General features: G+C 39.4%; 2 protein-coding genes across 3 annotated transcripts in view; one reads left to right on the plus strand and one right to left on the minus strand.

Annotated features, from left to right (window-relative positions):
• SUGCT (succinyl-CoA:glutarate-CoA transferase) overlaps window positions 1-14,468 on the minus strand; it is a 725,292-nt gene extending 710,824 nt beyond the window's left edge. For both annotated transcript variants that reach the window (XM_041773917.1, XM_041773916.1), the window contains exon 1: window positions 14,362-14,468. In XM_041773917.1, coding sequence (XP_041629851.1) covers window positions 14,362-14,458 — 97 coding nt within the window. In that variant the 5' untranslated portion in view covers window positions 14,459-14,468. The remainder of the gene's footprint in view (window positions 1-14,361) is intronic.
• Window positions 14,469-14,642: 174 nt separating this feature from the next.
• Window positions 14,643-17,168, plus strand: LOC121501634 (M-phase specific PLK1 interacting protein). The gene is made up of 2 exons (XM_041773918.1): window positions 14,643-15,259; window positions 16,509-17,168. Exons 1-2 carry the CDS (start codon window positions 14,795-14,797, stop codon window positions 16,707-16,709), a joined length of 666 nt encoding a protein of 221 aa, XP_041629852.1. The 5' UTR covers window positions 14,643-14,794; the 3' UTR covers window positions 16,710-17,168.
• The last annotated feature ends 7,111 nt before the right edge of the window (window positions 17,169-24,279 follow it).

Genomic DNA, 24,279 nt, shown 5'->3' on the forward strand with positions numbered 1-24,279 from the left:
GTATTCTGTGTATTAACCAGTAGTCAAAAATATGTGACCAAAGACTTGCAGGAACTTAATTTTATATTTCCCCTAGGGGCAATGGTTCAGTATTCACTCATTAGGTGTTCGGTTTATAGAACACACCTACTTCTAATAACAAGAATTAACTGTATAAAGTGGCAAGAAAAAGATCAATGCTAGTTCAACAAGGAGGCCCTCAACCACCTTGGGAAGCTTTGAAACAAAACTAAATGCCATCATGAAAACACTGTTCAGAAGGGTGGGCCATAGGGGAAAGAAAGGTAAAGATTTAATAAATTGATTTCAAAATTCATCCTGATGAGTCTACAATCAAGAAGAGCCCTCCACCCCCAACCTTAGACAACCACTGATCTGTTTTCTGTTACTACAATTTAGTTGGCATTTTCTAGAATTTTATGTGAATGAAATCATTTTGAAATCATTTTGTAGGGACTCTTTTGTGTCTGACTTCTTTCATAAAGCATAATAATTTTGAGATTCATTCATGTTGTTGCATTTTTTAAAGGTCTTATTTATTTATTCATGAGAGACACTGAGAGAGAGGCAAAGACACAGGCAGAGGGAGAAGCAGGCTCCTCACAGGGAGCTGGAGTGGGACTCAATCCCGGGACTCTGGATCACAACCTGAGCTGAAGGAAGATGCTCAACCACTGAGCCATCCAGGTGTCCCATGTTGTTGCATTTTTTTTTTTTTTTTTTTTTAGATTTTATTTAATTCTTTTGAGAGAAGGAGAGAGAGACGGAACAAGCAGATGAATAAGTAGAGAAGTAGACGCCCTGATGAGTGGGGGAGCCCAACCCCAGGACTGGATCCTAGGACTCCAAGATCATGCATGACCTAAGCCAAAATTAAGACTTGGCTGCTTCACTGACTGAGCCACCCAGGCGCCCCTGTGGTTGCCTTTTTATAAGCGAGTAGTATTGTACTCTATGGGTAGACCACATCTGTTAGCCATTTGGCTACTGATGGACATTTAGTTGTTTCCAGGTTTAGGCTATGGTGAATCAAGATGCTATGAACATTCACCTACAAGTCTTTCTGTGAACATGTTTTCATTTCTCTTGAGTGAATACCTAGTGGAATGGCTCAATAATATGGTAAGTGTATCTTTAACTTTCTAAGAACCTGAGAAACATCTCTCAGGTGGTTGTACAACAATGCATGAGAGTTCTAGATGCTCCACATCCTAACAACATGGGGAATTGCTATTCTTTTTAATGTTTGTCATTCTAATGGGTAGATAATGTTTCTTGTTGTGATTTTAATTTGCATTTCCCTGATGAAAATCTCTTTCTGTATAATTAACCATTCAAATAGCTTCTTTTGTGAATTGCTCTTCTATGTTTATTTTTAGTGTTTTTTTTTTTTAAAGATTTTACTCATTTATTCATGAGACACACAGAGAGAAATAGAGGCAGAGATGCAGGGCAGAGGGAGAAGCAGGCTCCATGCAGGGAGCCCGACGTGGGACTCAATCCTGGGACTCTAGGATCATGCCCTGGGCTGAAGGCAGACGCTAAACCGCTGAGCCACCCAGGTGTCCCACCCTTCTATGTTTAATACTGAAGTAAAATATTCAAAACAGGGATCCCTGGGTGGCCCAGCGGTTTGGCGCCTGCCTTTGGCCCAGGGCGCAATCCTGGAGACTCGGGATCGAATCCCATGTCAGGCTCCCGGTGTATGGAGCCTGCTTCTCCCTCTGCCTATGTCTCTGCCTCTCTCTCTCTCTCTCTCTCTCTCTCACTGTGTGCCTATCATAAATAAATTAAATTAAATTTTAAAAAATATTCAAAACAATAAAAAAAATCCATCAACTGGTAAAATGTTAAATAAGCACTGGCACATTCATACAGCAGACTCTTGGGTAGATATTAAGAAAAATGAAACAGATTTATGTTTCCTGACATGAAAAGTTGACCAAGATATATTCCTCAGGTAAAAAATTAAATCAGGGCTGCCTGGGTGGTTCAGCAGTTGAGCACCTGCCTTTTGGCTCAGGGTGTGATCCGGGATGGAATCCTACATCGGGCTCCCAGCAAGGAGCTGGTTTCTCCCTCTGCCTATGCCTTCTCTCTCTGTGTTTCTGATGAATAAGTAAAAAAAACTTTTTAAAAAATTAAATCAAATTATAGAATAGGATGTATAATATAATCCTATTTTGTAAATATACATAACATTAAAAATATATGTTGGTAAGGGCACCTGAATGTCTCAGTCAGTTAGCCAACCAACTCTTGATTTTGGCTCAGGTCATGATCTCAGGGTCATGAGGTTATGAGATCTAAGCACTTAGTGTGGAGCCTGCTTGAGATTCTCTGTCTCCCCTTCCCTGGCTCACACACAGGTACACGTTCTCTCTCTCTAAATAAGAATAAAAATAATAATAATAAATGTTGGTAGCTGTAGGAGCATTCATAAAATTTTGTCAGTTCAATCTTGGAGAAAGAAGTTATGGAGAAATTTACCGGCTAAGTTATATGTTTCTATAATTTTGCTTAATTGTGACTGTGTTTCCAATCAGCCAAAAAAAAAAGTATTTTCAATAATAAGAACATAGAAAAAGACCTCAAATATGAGAAGATATTTTGACATTAGGAATGTACAAGTAGGGCGGCCTGGGTGGCTCAGCAGTTTAGTGCTGCCTTCAGCCTAGGGTGTGATCCTGAAGACCCGGGATCGAGTCCCATGTCAGGCTCCCTGCATGGAGCCTGTTTCTCCCTCTGCCTGTGTCTGTGCCTCTCTCCCTCTGTGTCTCTCATGAATAAATAAATAAAATCTTTAAAAAAAAAAAAAAAAGGAATGTACAAGTACTTCTTGTTCCTTAAGTCTCCAAAAATACTGATCATCTGTACTCAGATCTCTTTTCGGGTTCCTGTTTTATTTCAAACGATGAGTGGAATACATTTAGGAGTCTCTTCATCCCATAAATCTCATTTCATTACACATCTACTAAAAGAAGTCTATACTCCACTACCAATGCCATCCAACAGCCATAATAAATTAGTAAAATTTTGTTTAATGAAGCAAAAACTTTTAAACTGAATTCATTTCACTTCAGGCAATAGAATTATATTTGTATGACCTGAGAAGACACCCAGAAGGAACTTCCAAGCACACTGAAGTCAGTATCAATGAATGAGTTTTACACAGTGGAAAGTATGAACTCTGGAGATTTACTGGATTTGATTTCCTGCTCCAGGACTTACTCCCCCTTGATCTTCAAGGTAACTTCACTTCTCTGAGCATGTTCCCTCTAAATCACAGAGTTTGCAAGGATTAAATGAAATGTTGTATGCAAAGTGCTCAATACACTTCTTGGCATATACTAAATGCCTACTAAAAGTTCACTTTTGTCATTATTATCATTATCAAAAAATGTCACACCACCTATTAAAGTAAATAACTCATTCCAAATGTGAAAACAAGAAAAGAAAAATACACGATTATTTTAAGGAACCGAAAAAAATATGACTCTCAATACTTTATACTCAAGGACAACTACACATCCATATTTTGCCAGTTTGTGGAAGACAATAAGCTGGATGGGAGTAAAGGGTAATTATAGGAGGAAAAACAGTTGGAAAGGGCATCAGTTGTCAATTTGCTGTGATATATTGAGCAGCTTGTATATCACTTTATCTTCTTAGCCTCTAAGATTGAAAACTATTATAAAGATACAGCTGAGCAATCATGCAAAGAAGTATAATTATAATGAAGGTGCCATTATTCTATGGTTGCTTCTAAGACTCCCTTGATATTTGGCCCTAAGATTTCCAGGAGACAATACACTTGAGCAGCACGAGCGTAGACCTAATTGACAGATGCCCACTAAGTGGTCATCCGTGTGACAGCAATCATGGCATCCCTCCCTGCTGTACTAGCCAATAATTAGGAAAAAAAAAAAGGCCAAGTCATAAAACAAATTGATCAAATATCATATCAAATAGAACATGTAATATACACTAAAAGGATTTAATTTGATATTTTACAGAGAACTTCACTACCAGAACTTAGGAGCGAGAAGAGAGAAGATGGACCTTTTTTTTTTTTCAAAGCATGTTCTCTTAATCTGAACTTTAGAATAGTTCGGGTTCCTGTTTACAGGCTTCATAGCAAGATGTTTTCTTTCTAGCATGTGTTAGAAGTCTTGAAAAAAAAGCTCTGTTCCTAATAATATAGTTTGACAGGTAAGTGTAGAAGTTTAGAGTACTTCAGAAATTAGTATCCACTGGAAGACTTTCCAGGGAAAGTAGAATTTTGGAGCTGTAAAATGGTGGTGTGGGAGTGATGCTCAAGTTACAAGGCAATCATACCATTTAGAGACGACCAGAGAAGTTACATGGGTAATAACTTAGAATAATTTATATTGCTGACACCCCATTTCTTAACAACTGCCCTTCACCTGTAAGAACTTGGCTAATACTGTGGTATTTTCAATTAAACAGATTTGGGAACTGGTAGATGCCACTATTTTAATGAAAACTTAAGAAGTTTATAGGAAGAATGATGTAAAAAGATCAGAAAGGGGGCTTTTGAGTCATGAGGAAAGCATGCCACAACCAAATTACAAGTCAGTGTTAATCCAAACTCCCTCTGCTCTTCTACACTTCCCAGCTTTCTCTTGCAATTAGATTGGGGTCAAATGCCTGGGGTCTGGCCAATGAAATGGACAGGCACAAGTAACATAAGCCAGTTCAGGCCTGACCCTTAAAAACATCCCATGAAAATCCCCAGGCTTCTCTTCTACTGCAGTGACCTTGGAGGCTGCAAGTTTCAAAGAGTGAAGCGAGACGTGCAAGAAAGAGATTTTTATTTTATTAAGCCACTAAGATCGTGGGCTAATTTGTACTGCAGCACAACGAAACCTATCCTGACCACTAGAGATGCCAAGCACTGGAGGAGAAAAATGGTAAGTTCTAAGCAATTTCACAGCATCAAAGCTAGCAACTGGTAAGTCCATTTCAGGGGGAGACTTTTACGGTCCCTTTAGCAGCAGTCTTTAAATTGAGATACATGAAGACTTTCCTAAGAGATACACAAATCATTTTTCTTAAAGGATTTTATTGGGCAGCCCGGGTGGCTCAGGGGTTTAGCGCCGCCTTCAGCCCAGGGCCTGATCCTGGAGCCCAGGGCTCCCTGTATGGAGCCTGCCTGTGTCTCTGCCTCTCTCTTTATGTCTCAAACTAATACACTAATAAAATATTTAATAAAAAAATTTATTTATTTATTCTTGAAAGACACACAAAGAGAGACACAGGCAGAGGGAGAAGCAGGCTCCCTGCAGGAAGCCTGATGGGGGACTCGATCCCCAGACCTGGGATCACCCCTGAGCCAAACGCAGATGCCCAACCACAGAGCCACACAGACGTCCCGAGATACACAAATCATTTTAAAGAAATCAATCTTCAGGTTTTCAACTTCCATATATATTCCTGCCTAAAATTGATCAGCCTATGAATAAGCCTTCTTTCATAACCCTTCTCTCTAGTAGGCTAAAGAAAAGCATATTTCTCACACATCCTGGATCTTCCTCTCATCATAGTTAATATTATAAAATTTATTTAAGTGATTAAAACTTTTAAATGTCAGCTTATATGCAAGGTATTGTTTTTCAAATCATTTTCAAATCAGTAGATAGACCACTACTACAGACTGGTATGTGGAAATGTATAACACTACCAATTTACAGGCTTCATAAATCAATTTTTTTTCATAAATCAATTTAGAGTTAGAGGATTTATAACCAAAAGTCAGCAAGCCACAGGATAAAAAATTGATGTTCAGGACTCATTAATGGGCCATCCTTAATTTAACTACTCAGATGATCAGAAGTGGTTGAACCAGGAACTGGTGGAGCAAATGATAGTTACTAACTACTGAAGATGAGTGCTCACAAGCCCCAGAGGGTCCTTGAACTCAATGTTGGTGATGTGACTGTCCCCTGGGAGAAGACTAACCAAAGGTAAGTTCTTTACACAAACTAGAAAAAAAAAAAAAATCCAACTGGCAAAACAGCGCTCAGTCTAGGTTGTTGATGAAACACTGTCCTAAGTACCTGAGGGGAATTATAATTCAATAGCAAAGAAGAAAATGCGTAATTGCAGGGAGTGGAGGGGGGATGTTGCAATGTTAGACTGTGAACAGGATAAGCCCTCTTTTGACACACACACACACACACACAAATATATTGAGTCTTATTTTATAGAATACTGCAAATAAGTAAGAGGAATAAAAGGGAAAGTATAGGAAGGGGCAGCCTAGAAGTTGGAGGGTGGTGGTGGATATTTATGTGAAAAAAAATGTTTTATAATTTGGTTTGTTTTTAACAGCTTCCAGTGGGTAATTCTGAAGAGCAGAAGAGATGAAAAGAGAATTTAGGATGCTTTTTGTGTGAGGGCCTGTGGAACCTCCCCAGAAATTCTCTTCAATACTGAAGATAAGAATTATTCTTCAAGGCTTTTTAAAGTTTTGGAGAAACTTTGGATGGAGAAGGGAAAGCTAAGAGCATGTTTCCAAGTATACATAGCCTACCATGTGTTCATGTTACAAATTCTTTAATAGTATTAATACTGATTATCAAATTGTCCATGAAAAAGGCAGTATTAACATATACTGGCACCAGCAGTGTATGAAAACGGTATTCTCCACCATCTTCCACACACTGAATATGATCTCCTAGTTTTGTGGGATTTTTTTTCTTGTTTGTTGCAAATTTGACATTTAGAATTTGTGTCACTGTCATTTTAATTTGCATTTAATGACTTCTGAAATTAAAGCTTTTTCATATCTGCTCATTTCATATCTACTCTTGTAAATTATTCTTGTAAATTCTCATAATTTTGCCCCATATTGCTAAGGCAATATTACATTACTGATTTTTATGTATTCTTTATACATGCAGTAATAATATTAACCTTTTATCATACATATTTCATAAAAGTAACTTTTCCCTATCTCTTGTTTGCTTTTTGAGTTATATTGGAATCACACTTTCAAAAAAAGCATTTTACTTTCCACTTTTGGTATTGTTTCAGGATTACTCAAGACTACCCACACTTCCAGTGATTTGCTAAAAGGATTCACAGGACTCGGCATACAGTTGTATTCGTGACTAAGGTTTATTACAGCAAAATGATATATGACAGGAAGAGCAAGGGAAATAAACAAGCAGTCTGGAAAAGCCCATGCACAGGCTTCTTATGTTCTCTTCCTTCTGTGAAGGTCACACCAAGCCTGCTTCTTTCTCCAGAAACAAAAAAAAGAGCAGTATGTCCAATGCTTCTGCTTAGGGAAATCTATTACAAGCTCAGAATCTAAGGTTTTTACTGAGGGCTATTCACCTAGACATGCTCTGCTTCCCATGTGCCAAAATTTCAGACTCAGAGAAAAAGCAGGCTCACCATAAATCACATGGATTGTACAAGCCATCTAGGCATACTTATTAATTAGGAAGCAATTCAAGTGCCAAGTTCCCAGATGCCATCCAAGGGCTAAATTTCTAAGATGGTCATTCTAAAGACGATAGCCTGACAGGCACCTGGGTGGCTCAGTCCATTGAGTTGTCCAACGATTGATTTCAGCTCAGGTCATGATCTCAGAGTCCTGAGATCAAGCTCTGTGTCTAGCTCCACACTAGGCATGGAGCCTGATTGAGATTCTCTCTCTCCCTTTACCGCTGCTCCTCCCACTGTCTCAAAAAAATAAATTAATAAATAAGAATTTAAGGAAAAAATAATAAAGACAGCAGTCTGAGGCCTGGTATGTTAACTCTTTTCTGCATAGGTACCATGATTTCCCAATCCCAGATTACAAAATGTTCATGTATAGGGTGGGTTTCCCATTTTAAAAGCTTTTATTTTCCTATTTAAAGATTTAAACTATCTAAAGCTTATTTTTTTTCTATTTAAATATTAATAGTTGCTTCTTGGATAAACAATTATTTTTTTCTTGCTTTCTATTTTTCTAAATACTTTAGGTTTCCTACAAAATGTATGTATTTTTTTTATAATTGGAAAAATACAAAGAAACTTCCTTTTTTTTTTTTTTTTAAAGGTTTTATTTATTTATTCATGAGAGACACAGAGAAAGAGGCAGAGACATAGGCAGAGGGAGAAGCAGGCTCCCTGTGGGAAGCCTGATGTGGGACTTGATTCCAGGACCCTGGGATCACACCCTGAGTCAAAGGCAGACGCTCAACCACTGAGCCACCCAGGTGCCCCAAAACACAACTTACACTGAAATTAAAATTTTATTTTCTAATTTCAAAATAAAAATTTGTGTCTCAAATAGTTATACTCTCTTACGTTTGCCTTCACATTGAAGTACTCTCTCACTAATTTTATGCTCAATGAAAATTTTTAGAGGTGTGAGTTAATGTTTTAACATCTGTGTTGCACCTGAGTAAAGAATATTAGTCTACAAAGAGGTAAATATCTATAAAACAATTCACCCATGCTTGACTACCAGGGACAAAGTGTACACAGAGTTGAAAAGAAGATGATTAAAAAAAAAGAAGAAAGAAAGTAAAGTAACAGTAAAGTGTGGCTCTCAAAAAAAAAAAAAAAGAAGTGTGGCTCCTGCAAACAAGCTGCTTCTAATACTTGCTTTATCAATGAAAAATATTATGTAAGTGATAGTTAAGTGATTCACTGTGTCACTATAGTCCTAACCCTATCAATGAGTGAACTAATCACATCCTAGAGATACACTAACAGGGCCTCTATAAGGAAAACGGAGATGTCAAAGTTTCAGGAAATATCAAGGTAAAGCTTATGCTCTAAGTATACATACAAGCATTTCTATATATAAAAATTATTAAATATACTCTCCTGTAATACGAAGTGTTTTATATCAAAAATATGTTTTTAATATTTACATTTATGCATTTTTAGCATGAGAGTAAACACAAGGTTCTGGAGCAGAAATGACAGTTACTATTACTTATATTAAAAAATAAGTCACTTTTGGGATGCCTGGGTTTCTGAGTGGTTTGAGCATCTGCCTTCTGCTCAGGACATGATCCCGGGTCCATGGATTGAATCCCACATCAGGCTCCCTATGGGGAGCCTGCTTCTCCCTCTGTCTGTGCCTCTGCCTCTGCCTCTCTCTCTCTCTCTCTCTCATGAATAAATAAATAAAATCTTAAAAAAAAGAAAGAAATCACTTTTCCCACACCTAATACACCACAGGCATCGTAAAGAGAGCCAGTTGGTTAGGCCTGTACATACAGGGGGTAAACCACAGGAAGGATCCCCAAAAGTATGAATTTAGAAGGCAGAAAAAAGGTTAATCTTGCTAATGTAAGCAAATTCTCCTTAGCAAGAAAAGGGAAGGTCTCAGAATTTTTACCCTTTGGAATGTAAATAAATGTCTCCAGGGAAGATTAACTTCACAGGGTTTATAATATCAATCTTGAATGTCTCCCAGGCTGAGTTTTATAGCCCATTGAAAAAGAAACAAACTTCCTGGGCATTCTCTAACAATCTAATCTCTTAACAATCTTTTAACTTCCAAGTCTTGCCCTTTAACCCAGGTTGTAGTTTGCTTGGCTTGCAAGGCTGTGACCAATGCAGAAACATGAAAATAAACACTTCTTGATAATACAAAGTAAAACAAACCAAAATATTTATATTTGCAGCCCTTGTTAATATCCAACACCTCCTAAAATATTGGCTTTCACACCCCTCTGGAGAGCCTTGGGAATTCCTCAGAGGTGCCCCAGAAGCCTCTTTTCAGGGGGGCATTTAGAGGTGCAGAGTGAGCAGGGCTCGGAAACCCCAAATCCTGCTTCAAATACAGCCCATCCGCTCTCATAATTTTGGCTTCTAATTATGTTTTTTTGAAGATACGGCTCTACCAAAAAAAAAAAAAAAGCCATTTATAATGATGTGAATGGAACTAGAGGGTATTATGCTAAGCTAAATAAGTCAATCAGAGAAAAGACAATTATCATATGACTTCACTCATGTGGAATTTAAGGAAAAGAACAGGAGCATAGGGAAGGGAGAGATAAATAAGATTAAATCAGGATGGTAGACAAAACATTAGACTCTTAATCATAAGAAACAAACAGAAAAAAAAAAAAAGAAAGAAAAAAAAGAAACAAACAGGGTTGCTGGAGGGGCCATGGGAGGTGGGATGGGGTAACTGGGTGATGGACATTAAGAAGGGCATGTGATGTGATGAGCACGGGTATTATATAAAACTGATGAATCCCTGAACAATACCTTTGAAACTGATAATATACTAGATGTTAATTGAATTTAAATTTTAAAAATAAATTAATAATAAATTTAAATATTGCTAAAAAATGCTAACCATCAAAAAAAAATTGGGGGGCACCCGGGTGGCTCAGTCGGTTGGGCATCTGCCTTCAGCTCAGGTCATGATCCCAGGCCCCGCATTGGGCTCTCTGCTCAGTGGAGGGCCGGATTCTCCCTCTCCCTCTGCCTGCTGCTCTGACTACTTGTGCTCTCTCTCTCTCTCTGTCAAATAAATAATTAAAATCTTAAAAAAATTTGAAATCCACTAGGAAAAAAAACAAAAAAAACCACCAAAATATCTTAGGCAACCTAAATAAAAATCTTGTCTTATAGAAACAGAACTGGTTCCATTTACATTTACACTTAAATTTCCTTGGCTTGGTTCTCTTACTTGCATTAATGTGAAACCTATAAAATAACACACCACCACAAAGTTAACCAATTATTCCTGGGGCCCCCATATAGTTCACAGGTACTCAGAAAGTTCTTGACGTTCCATCTGTTGATGTACAATGCCACTTGAAAAAAGTACCTAGACACTAATAGTGTCTTCCAAGAAAGCACTGCCCTATTCAGTATCCTGTTTCCAGTGCTAATCCTCCCTAAACAGTGCTCTAATTCTCTTGGGGGAGGGGGGGAGCCCATCGGGAGAGGTGGGACCAAAACTTCTGTTGTTCACAAAAATAAGGATTGCCCTTTTCTCTCCACAGGACTCGGACTTCAGAGGGCAGCCACCATAGTCTCATATCCATCACCCCAGGTCATGTTTCTACCTCCAGGTAACACAACATAAAACTTCCTCCCCTCCCCCTCACCTCTCTTCCCCTGAACTCACGACCATAAAAATAAATTCAATACAGATAGATGCCTCAGACCCACCAGTGCAGGCACTCAGACTGCAATCCCCATGCTAACACCTGGGAAGATTCTAGCTACATTTTTTTTTTAAAGACTTTATTTTATTTATTCATGAGAGACACAAAGAGAGAGAGGCAGAGACATAGGCAGAGGGAGAAGCAGGCTCCATGAAGGGAGCCTGATGTGGGACTCGATCCCAGGACTCCAGGATCACGACCTGAGCCAAAGCCGGATGCTTAACCACTGAGCCACCCAGGTGTCCCTGGGAAGATTCTAGCTACATTTATAAAAATTCAGTATTGAGGTTGTATGTACTAATTGCTAAATCTAGAACAATAAGCAACACAGCATTTTCAACATTTTTCAATGTTCACTTATCTATGGAATTGTTTAAAGGACAGCTTGTCAATTCATCATCTTTATTTAGATTTCAAAAAATATATATATTTCCCGGGATTAAAGAAGTCTGAGTTCTGCTTGCACCTCTGCTTGTTATATGAATTTAAGCAAGTCACTTAACTTCTCTTGGCTATTTCTCATCTCTAAAAAGGCATATGGCCTATTCTAAGAAGTGATCCAAGTGGAATCTGGAGTTTTCATATAATTATTAACTGTCCCTCAACCCTCATATATACTTGCAAACTTGATGAAGGGCACACTGTCATGTATAATCTACCCCTCAAAAATTCTCACTGTACTTCTTTTCCTCCCCTATTTTTTTCTAAGATTTTATTTATTTATTCATGAGAGACACACACAGAGAGAGAAAGAGGCAGAGACACAGGCAGAGGGAGAAGCAGGCACCATGCAGGGAGCCGGATGTGGAACTCGATCCCAGGACCCCGGGGTCACGACCTGGGCTGAAGGCAGAGGCTCAACCGCTGAACCACCCAGGTGCCCCTCCCTCCCCTATTTCTATTGCAAGTTCCTATGTGTAGAAGACAGGAAGACATCACTACAGGGAACATTCTCGAGGTGTAAGCCAAGTAAAAAGACAATATACAGTATTTTAATCAATTCTGCAAAGCATTTGCCAGTTATTAAAAAAAATTAATAAAGGTAATTTTGGTTCCCATTGCCCTCATTTTGTGCTCCCTCTTCCCCCAAAAGTGGACTGGTTAATGATAGAAAAAGTAAAATAAGTGAGAACCACAGACTGATAATGATGTGACCCACCCAACAGCTTATTCTATAAATATCTGAGGGCCCAGTTACCAGGCATTAAGCTAAACACCACGACAAGGCCCAAAAGGTAAATTTTTGGCCAAGCCATAAATACATCCTAACGTGGATTATCTGGGGTCCTCATGCCTTAACTGCATCACTACAGCCTTAATGGCATCAACCTGACTTGATTCTACAATTTGTGTCTGAAGGAGAAATTGGGAGAACAGAAGAACTCCCTCAGAATAAATGACTAAAAAAGCCATTGGTGTCTCCACTCCTCATGGAGGGCAGAAGCTGAGGAGACACCACAGTCTTCAGCCAGCCTTATCAAATGTCTCTAATTCTGTTAAGGAAGGAATGCAAGGAAAAGAGTCATTTAGGAAAATACATATTTGAAATAAGGAAAATATCTAAGATAATACTAAAACTTTCTGCCCTATCTCCACATAAAAATCATTTTTTTAAAAACTATTCAAATGATAAATAAATAAATACAAGATTCCTAGTAAGAGTAACAACACTTAGTTCACTTTCCAAAATTATTACCATTTTTTTCCTAAAAATACAGACCAGGGATCTTAAATTGACTTTCTCACTCATGAATTTTATTTCTACATGTGGATTTGAGAGGCTTATTGTTTAATTGTTATGTGGTAAAATCAGTTATTAAAATATATCAAATGCAATTGCAAAAATGATCAGACAAATTAAAACTTAATTTTTCTCTATTAAATTTTGACCCAGCCTGTCAGAGGCGGCGTGCAGGGGCAGCTGCAAGGTGCACGCCCGGCCTCCCCGGGGCTGCGATCTCCTGAATCCCCCCAGGTGCTGATGTCGTGAGTCACAATGGACTCTGGCTCCCAAACTCTGAGGAAAGAGAGTTCTATACGACGCCAGTCGATTTAAACCCAAACCACGACTTCTAAATCAAATTCTGGGACAGGTGTCTAGTACAAGAGCATGTTTTATTAGCCATCAGGTGTCCTGCTGGAACTGGCACATTGTTCAATAATACCAAACTCTGGAAATAGTCAAGATTTTCACAGCTATTGGTCCAAGCGTACTCATTGAAAATCTGCATCTGAGCACCTGGGCGGGGGTGGGGGGCGGGGGGGGCTCAGCGGTGGAGCATCTGCCTTTGGCCCAGGGCGTGACCCCGGGGTCCCAGGATCCAGGCCCCGCGGGCTCCCCACATAGAGCCTGCTTCTTCCTCTGCCTGTGTGTCTGCCCCCCTCTCTCTCTCTCTGTGTCTCTCATGAATAAATATATAAAATCTTTAATATATAAAGAAGGGGATCCCTGGGTGGGTCAGCGATGGAGTGTCTGCCTTCGGCCCAGGGCGTGACCCCGGGGTCCCGGGGAATCGAGTCCTGCATCGGGCTCCCTGTGAGGAGCCTGCTTCTCCCTCTGCCTGTGTCTCTGCCCCCTCTCTCTGTGTGTCTCTCATGAATAAATAAATAAAATGTCTAAAAAAATGCATTAGTTTGGGCTGCCCGGGTGGCTCAGCGGTGGAGCACCTGCCCCAGCCCAGGGCGTGACCCCGGGGTCCTGGGACCGAGCCCTGCGTCGGGCTCCCTGCGTGGAGCCTGCTTCTCCGTCTGCCCCGTCTCCGGGTGTCTGGTGCATGAATACATAAGCAAATAAACCCTCTAACATAAAAGTCAGCCTCTGTGCCTCGGAGCCACCTCCCCCGCCGCTTGCATTCACATTCACCCAGAGCGTGCAAGGAGTAAAGTCCGACATGCGTCTCCGCGCCGGGGAGCCGGGGAGCCGGCTCTGAAACCCCTCCCGAAATGCGGCTGGATGTACCTTCTCAAAGTTCTGTGGGCGCGGGACCAGGGCAGGGGGCAGGGCCAGCGCCGGGGCGACCCCGCCCCCGCCCCCCGCCCCCCGCCCCCGCCGAGCACCGCGGCCCCCGGCGGGCTCCCGACCCCGGAGCGCGAGGGGCGGCGCGGCCAGAGGGCGGGCGCGGGGCGCGGGGCGCGGACAGGCTTCGGGGCGCGCGGGTGCCCGCCCCACGGCGCCGCCCGGCCCGCGTCCCGGGGGTACCTGAGCGCGCGCGGCCGCTCCGCAAGCCCCGCCCGCCGCCCGGGCCGGAGAGCAGGCAGGTCCCCCGCAGCGCCGCGAGCCTCGCCGCCGCCAGCATCGCGCGCCTCGCAGCCTCTCCCCTCGCGGCGCCAGCACAGCGAGCGCGCACCACCCGCCGCCGCCGCAGGGGCGCCCGCGGGCCCCTCAGGCTCCGCCCCCCGCCTCCTGGGCGGGGCCGCGCCGCCGGACCCCGCAGCGCGCTGCGTTCCGGGCCCCAGTCGGCCGGGCCCGAGCACGCCCCGCGGGGCCCTGGCGGCCTTCGCTGGAGCCGACTCTTCGGCCTCCCTCTCGTCCTTCTTCTTCCTCTTGCCTTTAAGTCCAACCGGTCTCTATCCGGATCAGTGACCCGCTTCTCCAGTGCGCCCGACGGAACCCTTGTGCCGCCGGAACCAAGATGCTGTGCTGCGCTGGAGGCCGGGGGACAGTGTCGGCAGCGGACCGCCGAGCCTCTGAGAAGGGTTGGTCGGGACAGTTCCGGCGGGAGAGCGCGGCGCTGAGGGCTTGGGCTCCGTCTCCTGACATGCACCGGCAGAACCTTCGACCCCCGACTCCTCCCTACCCCGGCGCGGGTGTAGGAGGTTGGGGTAGCGGGAGCGGCTTCCGGGGTGCCCCGGGCGGAGGCGGACCGCGGCCGCCCTCCCCTCGGGACGGGTACGGGAGTCCGCACCACACGCCGCCGTACGGGCCCCGGTCTAGGCCCTACGGGAGCGGCCACTCTCCGCGACACGGCGGCAGCTTCCCGGGGGGCCGATTCGGGTCTCCGTCCCCTGGCGGCTACCCTGGCTCCTACTCCAAGTCCCCCGCGGGGTCCCAGCAGCAATTCGGCTACTCCCCAGGGCAGCAGCAGACCCACCCCCAGGTAATAATAGCCAGCGTTTGCCGAGCTCTTACTGTATGGCAGGCATGGTACTAATAATAATCCCTCTCCATGGATTATTTTGTCTAATCCTCTATGAGGTGAGATACTATTGTTGGCCCTGTTTTGCAGATGAGTAAACTGAGGCTGAGAGAGAAGTTAAGTAACTTAGGTTACCTTCAGGACTTTCTGAGGTGTTTTTTTTTTTCCTTGTTTTTTTTTTTCTTAAGATGTTATTTATTTATTCATGAGAGACACACACACACAGGCAGAGACACAGGCAGAGGGAGAAGCAGGCTCCACGCAGGGAGCCCGACGTGGGACTCGATCCCGGGTCTCCGGGGTCACGCCCCGGGCTGAAGGCGGCGCTAACCCGCTGGGCCCTCCGGGCTGCCCTGTGCTTCCCGTCAGCAGAGCCCTCCTGCTTTGGACTCGTGCACTGCCGTTCACACACTGTCCTCTGCCGGGGGCCCGGCCCGTTCGTTTGAGTAAATTATTCTCCGAGGGATAAAGCGAAAGCATCCCCAGCAGAGAGCTCACCGGAGTTACATGGTGACAGACAGACACCGGTGCCATTTCCCTACTAATAGAACCGCGGAGGGGGTGGGGGGAGAGCTTCAAACTACACTGGCTGCTTCTCAAGTTTTCCTAAGGGAAGATCGTTGATTTTGTAAGATTCTCGTTCTCCTGGAGACCGAGGGCTATTTCTGGTGTGGCTAGGAGGTCTGTGGTTCAACAAGCTCGCACGGTTTTCTAACTTCCGATAGGGCTAAACCAACCCCGACCCCTTTTTGAGTCCAGAGCTAAGGAGATAAAATTGCACAGGATGGAAAGGTTCTTGAAATTTTGAAGCTGTAGGGTTAAGAAGGGAAAAGAATTAAAAAAAAAAAAAAAAAGATTTTTTTTTTATTTCTGTTCAGAAAAAAATGATGGAAATTTTGAGGAAAAATGGAAACACAGTTGCTTATTTCATCACCGATGGGTAGTTCTGCAAAGCTTCTACATAGAAATTGAAAAGTATTTGAGCTGAGCGTTGGCTTGCCGTTATTAGTAAATGGGTATGTCAGACCGGCTTAAATACTCTTACAGACCAAAACACTAGGTTAAAGGAAGAATGGATTTTGCAGTTGAACATGTTTGGGTTCAAAACACGACTTTTAAACTAGCAATGTGATCCCCACTAGCTTTAAAAAAAAAAAGTGCCAATTATCTCTACAAAACATTTTTTTAACCGATGATTTTTTTTCTAAAGGGTTCTCCAAGGACATCTACACCATTTGGATCAGGGCGTGGTAGAGAAAAAAGAATGTCTAATGAGTTGGAAAGTTATTTCAAGCCTTCAATGCTTGAAGACCCTTGGGCTGGCCTAGAACCAGTATCTGTAGTGGATATTAACCAACAATACAGCAATACTCAAACATTCACAGGCAAAAAAGGAAGATACTTTTGTTAAACATTTCTGAAATTCACCCGGAAGCTTCATGTGTCAGGAACATCTTGGACAAAACTTTTACTCCTGTAATTAAGTTGAACCCTAAGATGGTGACTTTGAATAACAATTAGTTGAGTCTTCTTGGTACTTTTCATCATATCAAGTATTGTTGATATTAGAGAAGACATACAGTACAGTAATTTGCAACATTTAGCTCTTTGGAAGTGCCTACCACATTTTAGAAGATTCACAGTTTCCAAATATTTAACGTTCATGGTTATATAATGGACATTTGTCTTTCAATGGTTTTCCAATGTTTTAAAATAAAACATTTTTGTCTTTCTAGATATACTGTGGTTTTGTCATATGCTAAAGAAATAGAATTATTAAAACAATGCCTGTAATCACTTGCTTAGAATTCATAGATAAATATTTTGCATACTACTTTTGAAAATGAAATAAACCATCCTTTGAGCCAGAGACAGTTCTATATTTACTCACAGGGGAAAGGATGAAGGAAGAGAACAGAAAAGAATTCTATTCTTATTTATCATAAACATTGTTCTTTGTGCATAGTTTATGTAAATGGTTTTGCAAATGCATTGAAACTTGACTGAAAGTTACAGAAACCCACCTAAAGGGTATTTATACTTTTTATACTCGTTTTACTGGAAAAGGCAGTGATAGACTATTTCTTGCATAGTTAGATGGAAGTGTCCTGGATGTAAATTTTTCAACATCTTTGAATATTGTGGAGCCATTTTCTCTTGAGCTAAGGAAGGTAGGGTACCAGCAGTCAAATCACTTCTTCCTTTGTGAAGAGAACATCTCCCAACACTGTCCATCCCAAGAAAGACAGATTTGTCATGCCTGGATCATGTTTCTGTCATCCTGAACCAGTCACTCTGCCCAAGGCAGTGAGGCCTAATTAGCTTGAACTGTGGACCTCCCCTATAATGAGACCGGGTCCCATAATCTTCAGCCCCAGTAGGCCTGCCTGGATTAGAAAAGTGGTTTTTCCAGAGGAAGGGATGCTACATGTGTGTACCTACATTAACTATTTAAACAAAACTAAGTCTTCCAGCATTCAGGGTTTTTTGGGTATCTTGAGATCACAGCATGATGAAGATAGAGCTACTTAAAAATCTGTTTAAACATTCCCAAAAAGAAACCTCTAAAAATGAAATGGTCACACCACCTATTTGACCCATACTCCGTTCTGTTAGTTCTCACAGAGGCAAAGAAGAAAAGGAGAAGGGAAAGAGTTTAGATTTATGGAAACTTTTGTGACAGCCAGGGATATTTCTACCAATTAATAGCTGGATGAGTTATTTAACTTCTCTATGCCTCAATTTTTTCATATGTAAAATGAAAATAGTACCCATGTCATAGAGGTGTTGTGTTTGAGGATTAAATGGGTTTATGTGTGCAACTCTTAGGCCAGAGCCTGGCACATAGTAAGCACTCAATAAATGGTAGCTATTACTTTCTCATTCACCCCTATAGAGCCTCAGCTGCTAGAATGATGTCTGGAAAATAGTAGGTGCTTAATAAATATTTGGTGAATGAATGCAGACATTCTGATTATAGCTACTGTATTGCTCTGCCTTGTCTCCTGTTCTAAAAAGGATAGTAAATTAGTAATTTTCCCCAATATTTTAAAGGAAATGTCTTTATACTCTTAACGTCTTTCCCAGATGACTTGAGGTCATGATGTGTCATGAAAATTAGAGCATGTAGAATACTTTTGTAAACCTCTTAATGAACTTTATAGGTAAGAAATACTATCTTTAGGAAATTGCATTTGGAAATAATTATTAAACCACCTCTTAGAGATCACTGGATTATTGGCAAAGATGAAAAAGGAAGTCAGGAAGGATCTTGTGCCAATGTATTCATAGTGTATTTGGAAGATGCACAAATTGTAAGAGTTTCAATGGTTTATGTGCATTTTATTTCACTCTAAGTGTAATATCAAACAACGAAATGTGAAATTCTTTCTTGCCAAGTTACCAGCATCCACTTCCAGAGCTGACCTTTTCTAACTTTCTTAAGAGAAACTTTTTTTTTTTTGTCCTCAGGAAAGGTGCATTACTGTTTGACTCTAGTTGATAGTGTATTCAGTTATCAAAGTTCTTGCAACATTGATAATTTGGTTTGTTTCTATTATTAGTCTTTGTTTAGCTGAATGAAAGAATTGATCATTCTCTAATATGAAAAATAATTGCCTTTTATTGTTACAAAATACACATTTTTACCTCCATAGAAATGCTATATAACTTAGAAAATTTTTTAGTTAAGTATGCAGCTTAAATATTTAGATAACTAAAGAACAGAGGTATAACCTGTAGTTGGGTCTTCAAACAAGAGTGTGTGTACTTGGAGTCTTCAACCTTCCAAGGAAAATGCAGGCATAGAAAACTTTCCAGATCCTCAATTCTCATGTATACTCTTTTGTTAAAATGATGTCAAGAACATTTCCCTGTTTAGTGGATTATGCTAGTTCTCCTTTTTACCTTCTGCCTTTTCATAATCACCCTTCTCCCAATTTACATAGGAAAACTATGGTGAGTTTGTGTTTTATAAAAATAACACCAACAGTATTTCAGGTCCCACATACTCTTCTAGAACCTTGCACTACGCCATCAAGCTGTGGAGTTAACATCCCTCAACCTGCACAGACCTTTTTGACTGCCCAATTTAAGAAAGTGTGGTGGAAGCTAATTTGCATTATGAGTGAAGTGTGGTCTTAGAAATGGGTTATCTTGGCCCAGGTGGAGATGTTCAGAATTCAGATGTGTTATCAAGTAGGAGCTAGTACAATGACAGTTTTAGTTTAATGGCCTTGCCTTTTTTGTTTCCTGACTTCAAAAAACTCATTTTTCCTATGGGTGACTCATGTGAAAGTAAAGCAGAGAGCAGGAACATAAACTGAAGGTAAAGTTACCTTATTTTTTAGGCAACAAACAAATGATAAGATTATTTGCCTCATCTATCTTAGAATATTCAAAACTGGTACAAAAGCATGATTGGTTTTGGTGAATGCTGTCAAGCTGACTATTTTCACCATTCTCCTAATAGTAAAGAGCCTGATAAATATGTCTCAAACCTGTCTCAGTAGCATTATTAGCATGGTTTCAAGGAGGAAGAAATTAGAAGTTCCATGTTTATTTCTGACATACTAATCATAGATTTTCCAGTGAAAAGATCACATATCAAAGGTAAGTTCATGATTGTATATTTTCCAGAGCATTTTTCAGATACTTAGGAGAAACATTAACCTTTGCCAGTTCATGATCAGATTCTGTAAATCCGTATTAATTTTAACTGGCCCAAGTCTTTTCCTTTTTCCTATTGTTTTTTAATTCTGAACATGCATTTAGGTTTAAGTTAACAGAAACACATTATGGGTTTTTCGTAAATAAGACACATAATAGTCATCGATACGCCTTGCATATTCCCTGAACTTAATAGTGATTCATTATCTTTTTTTGCTCCTAATTTCCACAATCTAAATTTTCATCTAATCTAAGACACTGTTCTATGATTCACAATTACATACCATTTAGTAAAAACACTGGCCACTAAACTGTGTGCCATCAATTGTTAAGATGCATCCCAACTTCAGAAATGTTAGGATGTGTGTCTTAGTTTGATAAACTACCATAAACAATAAGAGCAGAGTATATACTTAGGTATAGGTAAATGGAATAAATATCCCCAAAATGTACACTAGGACATAGTATATTTAGCCTTAGAAAATCAGTTTAGTTATGATTAATTCTCCCTTTTCAGATATTTTATATTAAATCCTAATTCTGTAAACATGATTGTTTTTCAAACATAAGTTTTCGAATCTATATATCATTATCCTCAAGAAATCTCTGCAATTTCCAATTTTGTGGGAGGTGTTTTTACTCAGTTTTTTTCTTGATTTTAAGCTCTACTAGCAAGATGACTAAGTGAAAGAGTTACTGATAGTCTTACTAAACATCTTTGGTTAACTTTCCAAAGGATTAAGAAGGAAAATGGCTTGAACAACAAGGTCTTTTATGAGGGTGGTCTTCAATTCTTTGCTTTTAAAATTTTAAAAGCTCAAATTGTCAAAATCATTAAAAATAATTTGATTACAGATTCAGTTTACAAATTTTGGCATATGCCTTAAAGAGTCCGAGAATTGAGTGACATCACTATGACAATTCTTTCTGTCCCTTTTTTTCTATATACATGAGTGAGTTTTCTCAGCATTTATATCTACACATAAAAAATACTAATAAAATAGATCTTATTCTAGCAATAACAGAACTTACTCATAAGAAAATACAGCACAATACATTCTCATTGAGATACATTTCCAATAAGACTTATTTTGTTTTTAATAATTTATTAAAATTAATGTATTTATGTTTTTATAATTTGAGTAGTAATAATCCAGACAACAGTCTTCAACACTTAGAGGTTTATAGTTGTTGGAAACATTTTTTTTAATTTCTAAAAATATTTTTTACTTCAATAAATGTTTTTCATGTATTTTGAGACAGATTCATAATAGAGTATCAGTAAAAGGCTTTCAAGCAATACACTATATTGCAATAAGATGAAATTACATGAGAGAATACAATGGAGATATGAATTGGGAATAAAATAGCATAAAGTTTCTGATAACTGTTCTAAGGAGTAATGGTGCATATCAAATTGCTGTGATATATTGATTCAGCTAGAGACCTTAGTAATGTAAGAAATTTAGCTTAAAATTTCAGTATTACAGAAATGACTTCCTTTACAATTTTTAAGATTAAGTAAAAATATTTTTATATTGACTTGAACATGTTTAAGAGGAGGGTATATTACTTTAAAAAATTATTTTAGAAAATATCAACCAAAAATTTTAAAGATCTTCAGCAAAGAAGGAATATAATTAACTATAAATCCAAAAGAAATCAGGGAAGGAGTAAATCCAGTACAGTAGTAAATCCAAATATAGCACAATGAATCTAAAAATAAAAATTTGTTTTAAAGAAACATCAGGAATTAGAAAATGGAATCCATCTATTTGCTGCTTTTAAAAGAATAACATTTAAAATAAAGAGGTATGGGGCACCTAGGTGCCTCAGTCAAGCAACCGACTCCTGATTTTGGCTCAGGTCATGATCTCAGGGTCGTGAGATCGAGCCCCACATCATGATCCACGCTGGGCATGGAGCCTGCTTAACATTCTCTCCCTTCCTCTATGCCACTGAAAGTACTCTCTCTCTCTCAAAAAAAAAAAAAAAAAAAAAGCAAAATGAAGAGTTATAAAAAGATTCAAATTCACAGTGATTTAGCATCTCGACTAGATATGGATATGGCAAGCAGATAGGAAATTTGTAAGAATAGAGAAAAATGGGACACAAAACAGATTATAGGTAACATGCATATTCTTTTCAAGTACACAGCAAATAACTTTTATAAATACTCTAAATCACAAAGAGCCTGCAAATTTCAAAGATTTGATTGATAGCCAGACTGTGTTTTCTGACCAGAATGTTTGATAAATTTAAAAACAAAAGTACCATCCATCAAAAAATTTAAAAATAAATCTGTGAAACAGAAGACAAACTGTAGAGATTGTTAAGAAAGCAAAAGCGTATTCCCTTGGACAAACTGAAGAGAAACTAAATGAAAAAAAGGGGGAGAAGAAATAAAACCACAGTATTAACCTTTGGTATAACATCTGAAACTATGCAAAAAAAAAAAAAAAAAAAGACTACAGTAGGAAAACAATAGTAATGGAATCACCTAGAAGAATAATGCAATAGTGAAATCTTCATTATAGCATCATCCATTTTTTAAAGGACAAATTTTAAAGGCAAATGCACATTCAAAGGTGATTGAAATGAAATAAATGATGTAAAAGTGAAAAAATTGGACTGACCATTCTAACTGATGCTTACAAATCTAAAAGTGAAAACGTTTTGCAATTATGAAGCACAGAAGCTAGCCATCCTCTTCAAAAGTGTGACATCTAAGGTTTAAATTGTATTGCTCTTGAAGATTCAAGTGTAAGAAGAAGCAAAGGAAAAAAAAAAAAAAGAACCAAAGGAATACTTAATCCAGAGCTCACTGGAGATACACTTGAAATCTAGAGTCAAGAATTATAAGTTGAATATGCTCTAGGCTCATGACAGTTAAAGAATGTCTAATGCATTCCAAGTACATTACCCAATATCTCATATATTAATACCAAGGAAAGCCAGGAAAATAACAAAAATTTGGGTTTGCTATGTTTATATTTTTATTCAAATTTCTAATGTGTTTCACTATATCTTTATTCTGTACATTTTGCTAAACAACTTAAAGCACTTTTAAAAATTAAAAGGAAAAATAAAAATTAAAAGGGCCTTTTGGACCCAGATAACAAATGATATTCTTTTTTTCTGGTATACGGAGGATTAAGATGAAACTATATTACTACTTGGTAGTAGTAATAGAGACCTTGGAGGTCACTCCAACAGTATGGCCAAAGTATTTGAAAACAGAAGAAATTAGTAATTTTTAAGAAAAGGACATGATCAAAATTGACTCAAAAAGAATAGAAAGCCATAATAAACTAATTGCCATATAGATACTGAGTTGATAATCCTTCTTGCCATAAATGACAGCAGACTTAGCAAGCCTTCATGAAACACATAATGCCTATATTATAAAAGCTTTTACTAAAAAAGAAAAAAGTATCCAACACAGCCTACAATCTTTGTATTAACTTGATTCTCAAGCCTGGCCAAGGACCTATAAATGGAAATTGTACAGTATTTAACATATAATCATAGTTTTAAAAATCTCAAATAAGATCACAGTTCAGCAGTTACCAAACAAGAAAAGTGAAGAAAAAACTAATATGGTGTATATCCGGATTGCAGTGATGTTTCAGCATCTGGAAATTTATTTCTGTTGCACATTATTAATGTTTAAAGGAGATTATATCTACCAATAACTCAGTATATGAAGACAAAGCATTTCTTAAAACTACATGAAAGTCTGAGAAGTGGGAATGGAAGAGATCTGAGGTATGAGAGTTGTAAAGGGAGAGAAGAAAGGGATTATATTTGTAGATAATGTCTGTGTACACCTCCAAGGGAGGCAAACTTCTGAACTATTGCTCTGGATCCAAGAGCGATATACAATTATAGCACTGCACCAATCAAAGAAGACAGTAGCTAAAAATGGTTCATCCTCCATAGCAAGCTGCAGTAAGTCTTGGGAGGACTATGGAGAAAACTGCAAAGCATTTTTGAAGAACTTTTTTTAAAACATGACTAAATGGAGAGTTATTCATGGATGGAAAGACAATACTGTATGCCCATTCTTGATTTATAAATTCAGTCCAATAAAAATCTCAAAATAATTCTTATAGACCTTGCAAAATGATCCGGATGTTTATATGGAAGAGGAAATGGTCAAGATTAGTCATAATAATGTTGAAAAATGTAAGCAGACTCGCTCTACCAAGTAAAGAAACTTGTAAAACTAATGACTGATCCTGCAGAAATAAACAAATTAATGGCGCAAAAACAGAGACCTCAGAAACTCACACGTTTATAGAAACTTGACA

Source organism: Vulpes lagopus, chromosome 11 (assembly GCF_018345385.1).
Source record: "Vulpes lagopus strain Blue_001 chromosome 11, ASM1834538v1, whole genome shotgun sequence".
Taxonomy (NCBI): domain Eukaryota; kingdom Metazoa; phylum Chordata; class Mammalia; order Carnivora; family Canidae; genus Vulpes; species Vulpes lagopus.

Bases quoted from the DNA above. Each gene is read 5' to 3' on its own strand.
- LOC121501634 (XM_041773918.1), top strand. From the start codon at position 14,795: ATGCTGTGCTGCGCTGGAGGCCGGGGGACAGTGTCGGCAGCGGACCGC. The intron at 15,260-16,508 runs GTAATAATAGCC...TTTTTTCTAAAG, and splicing joins AGCAGCAGACCCACCCCCAG to GGTTCTCCAAGGACATCTAC.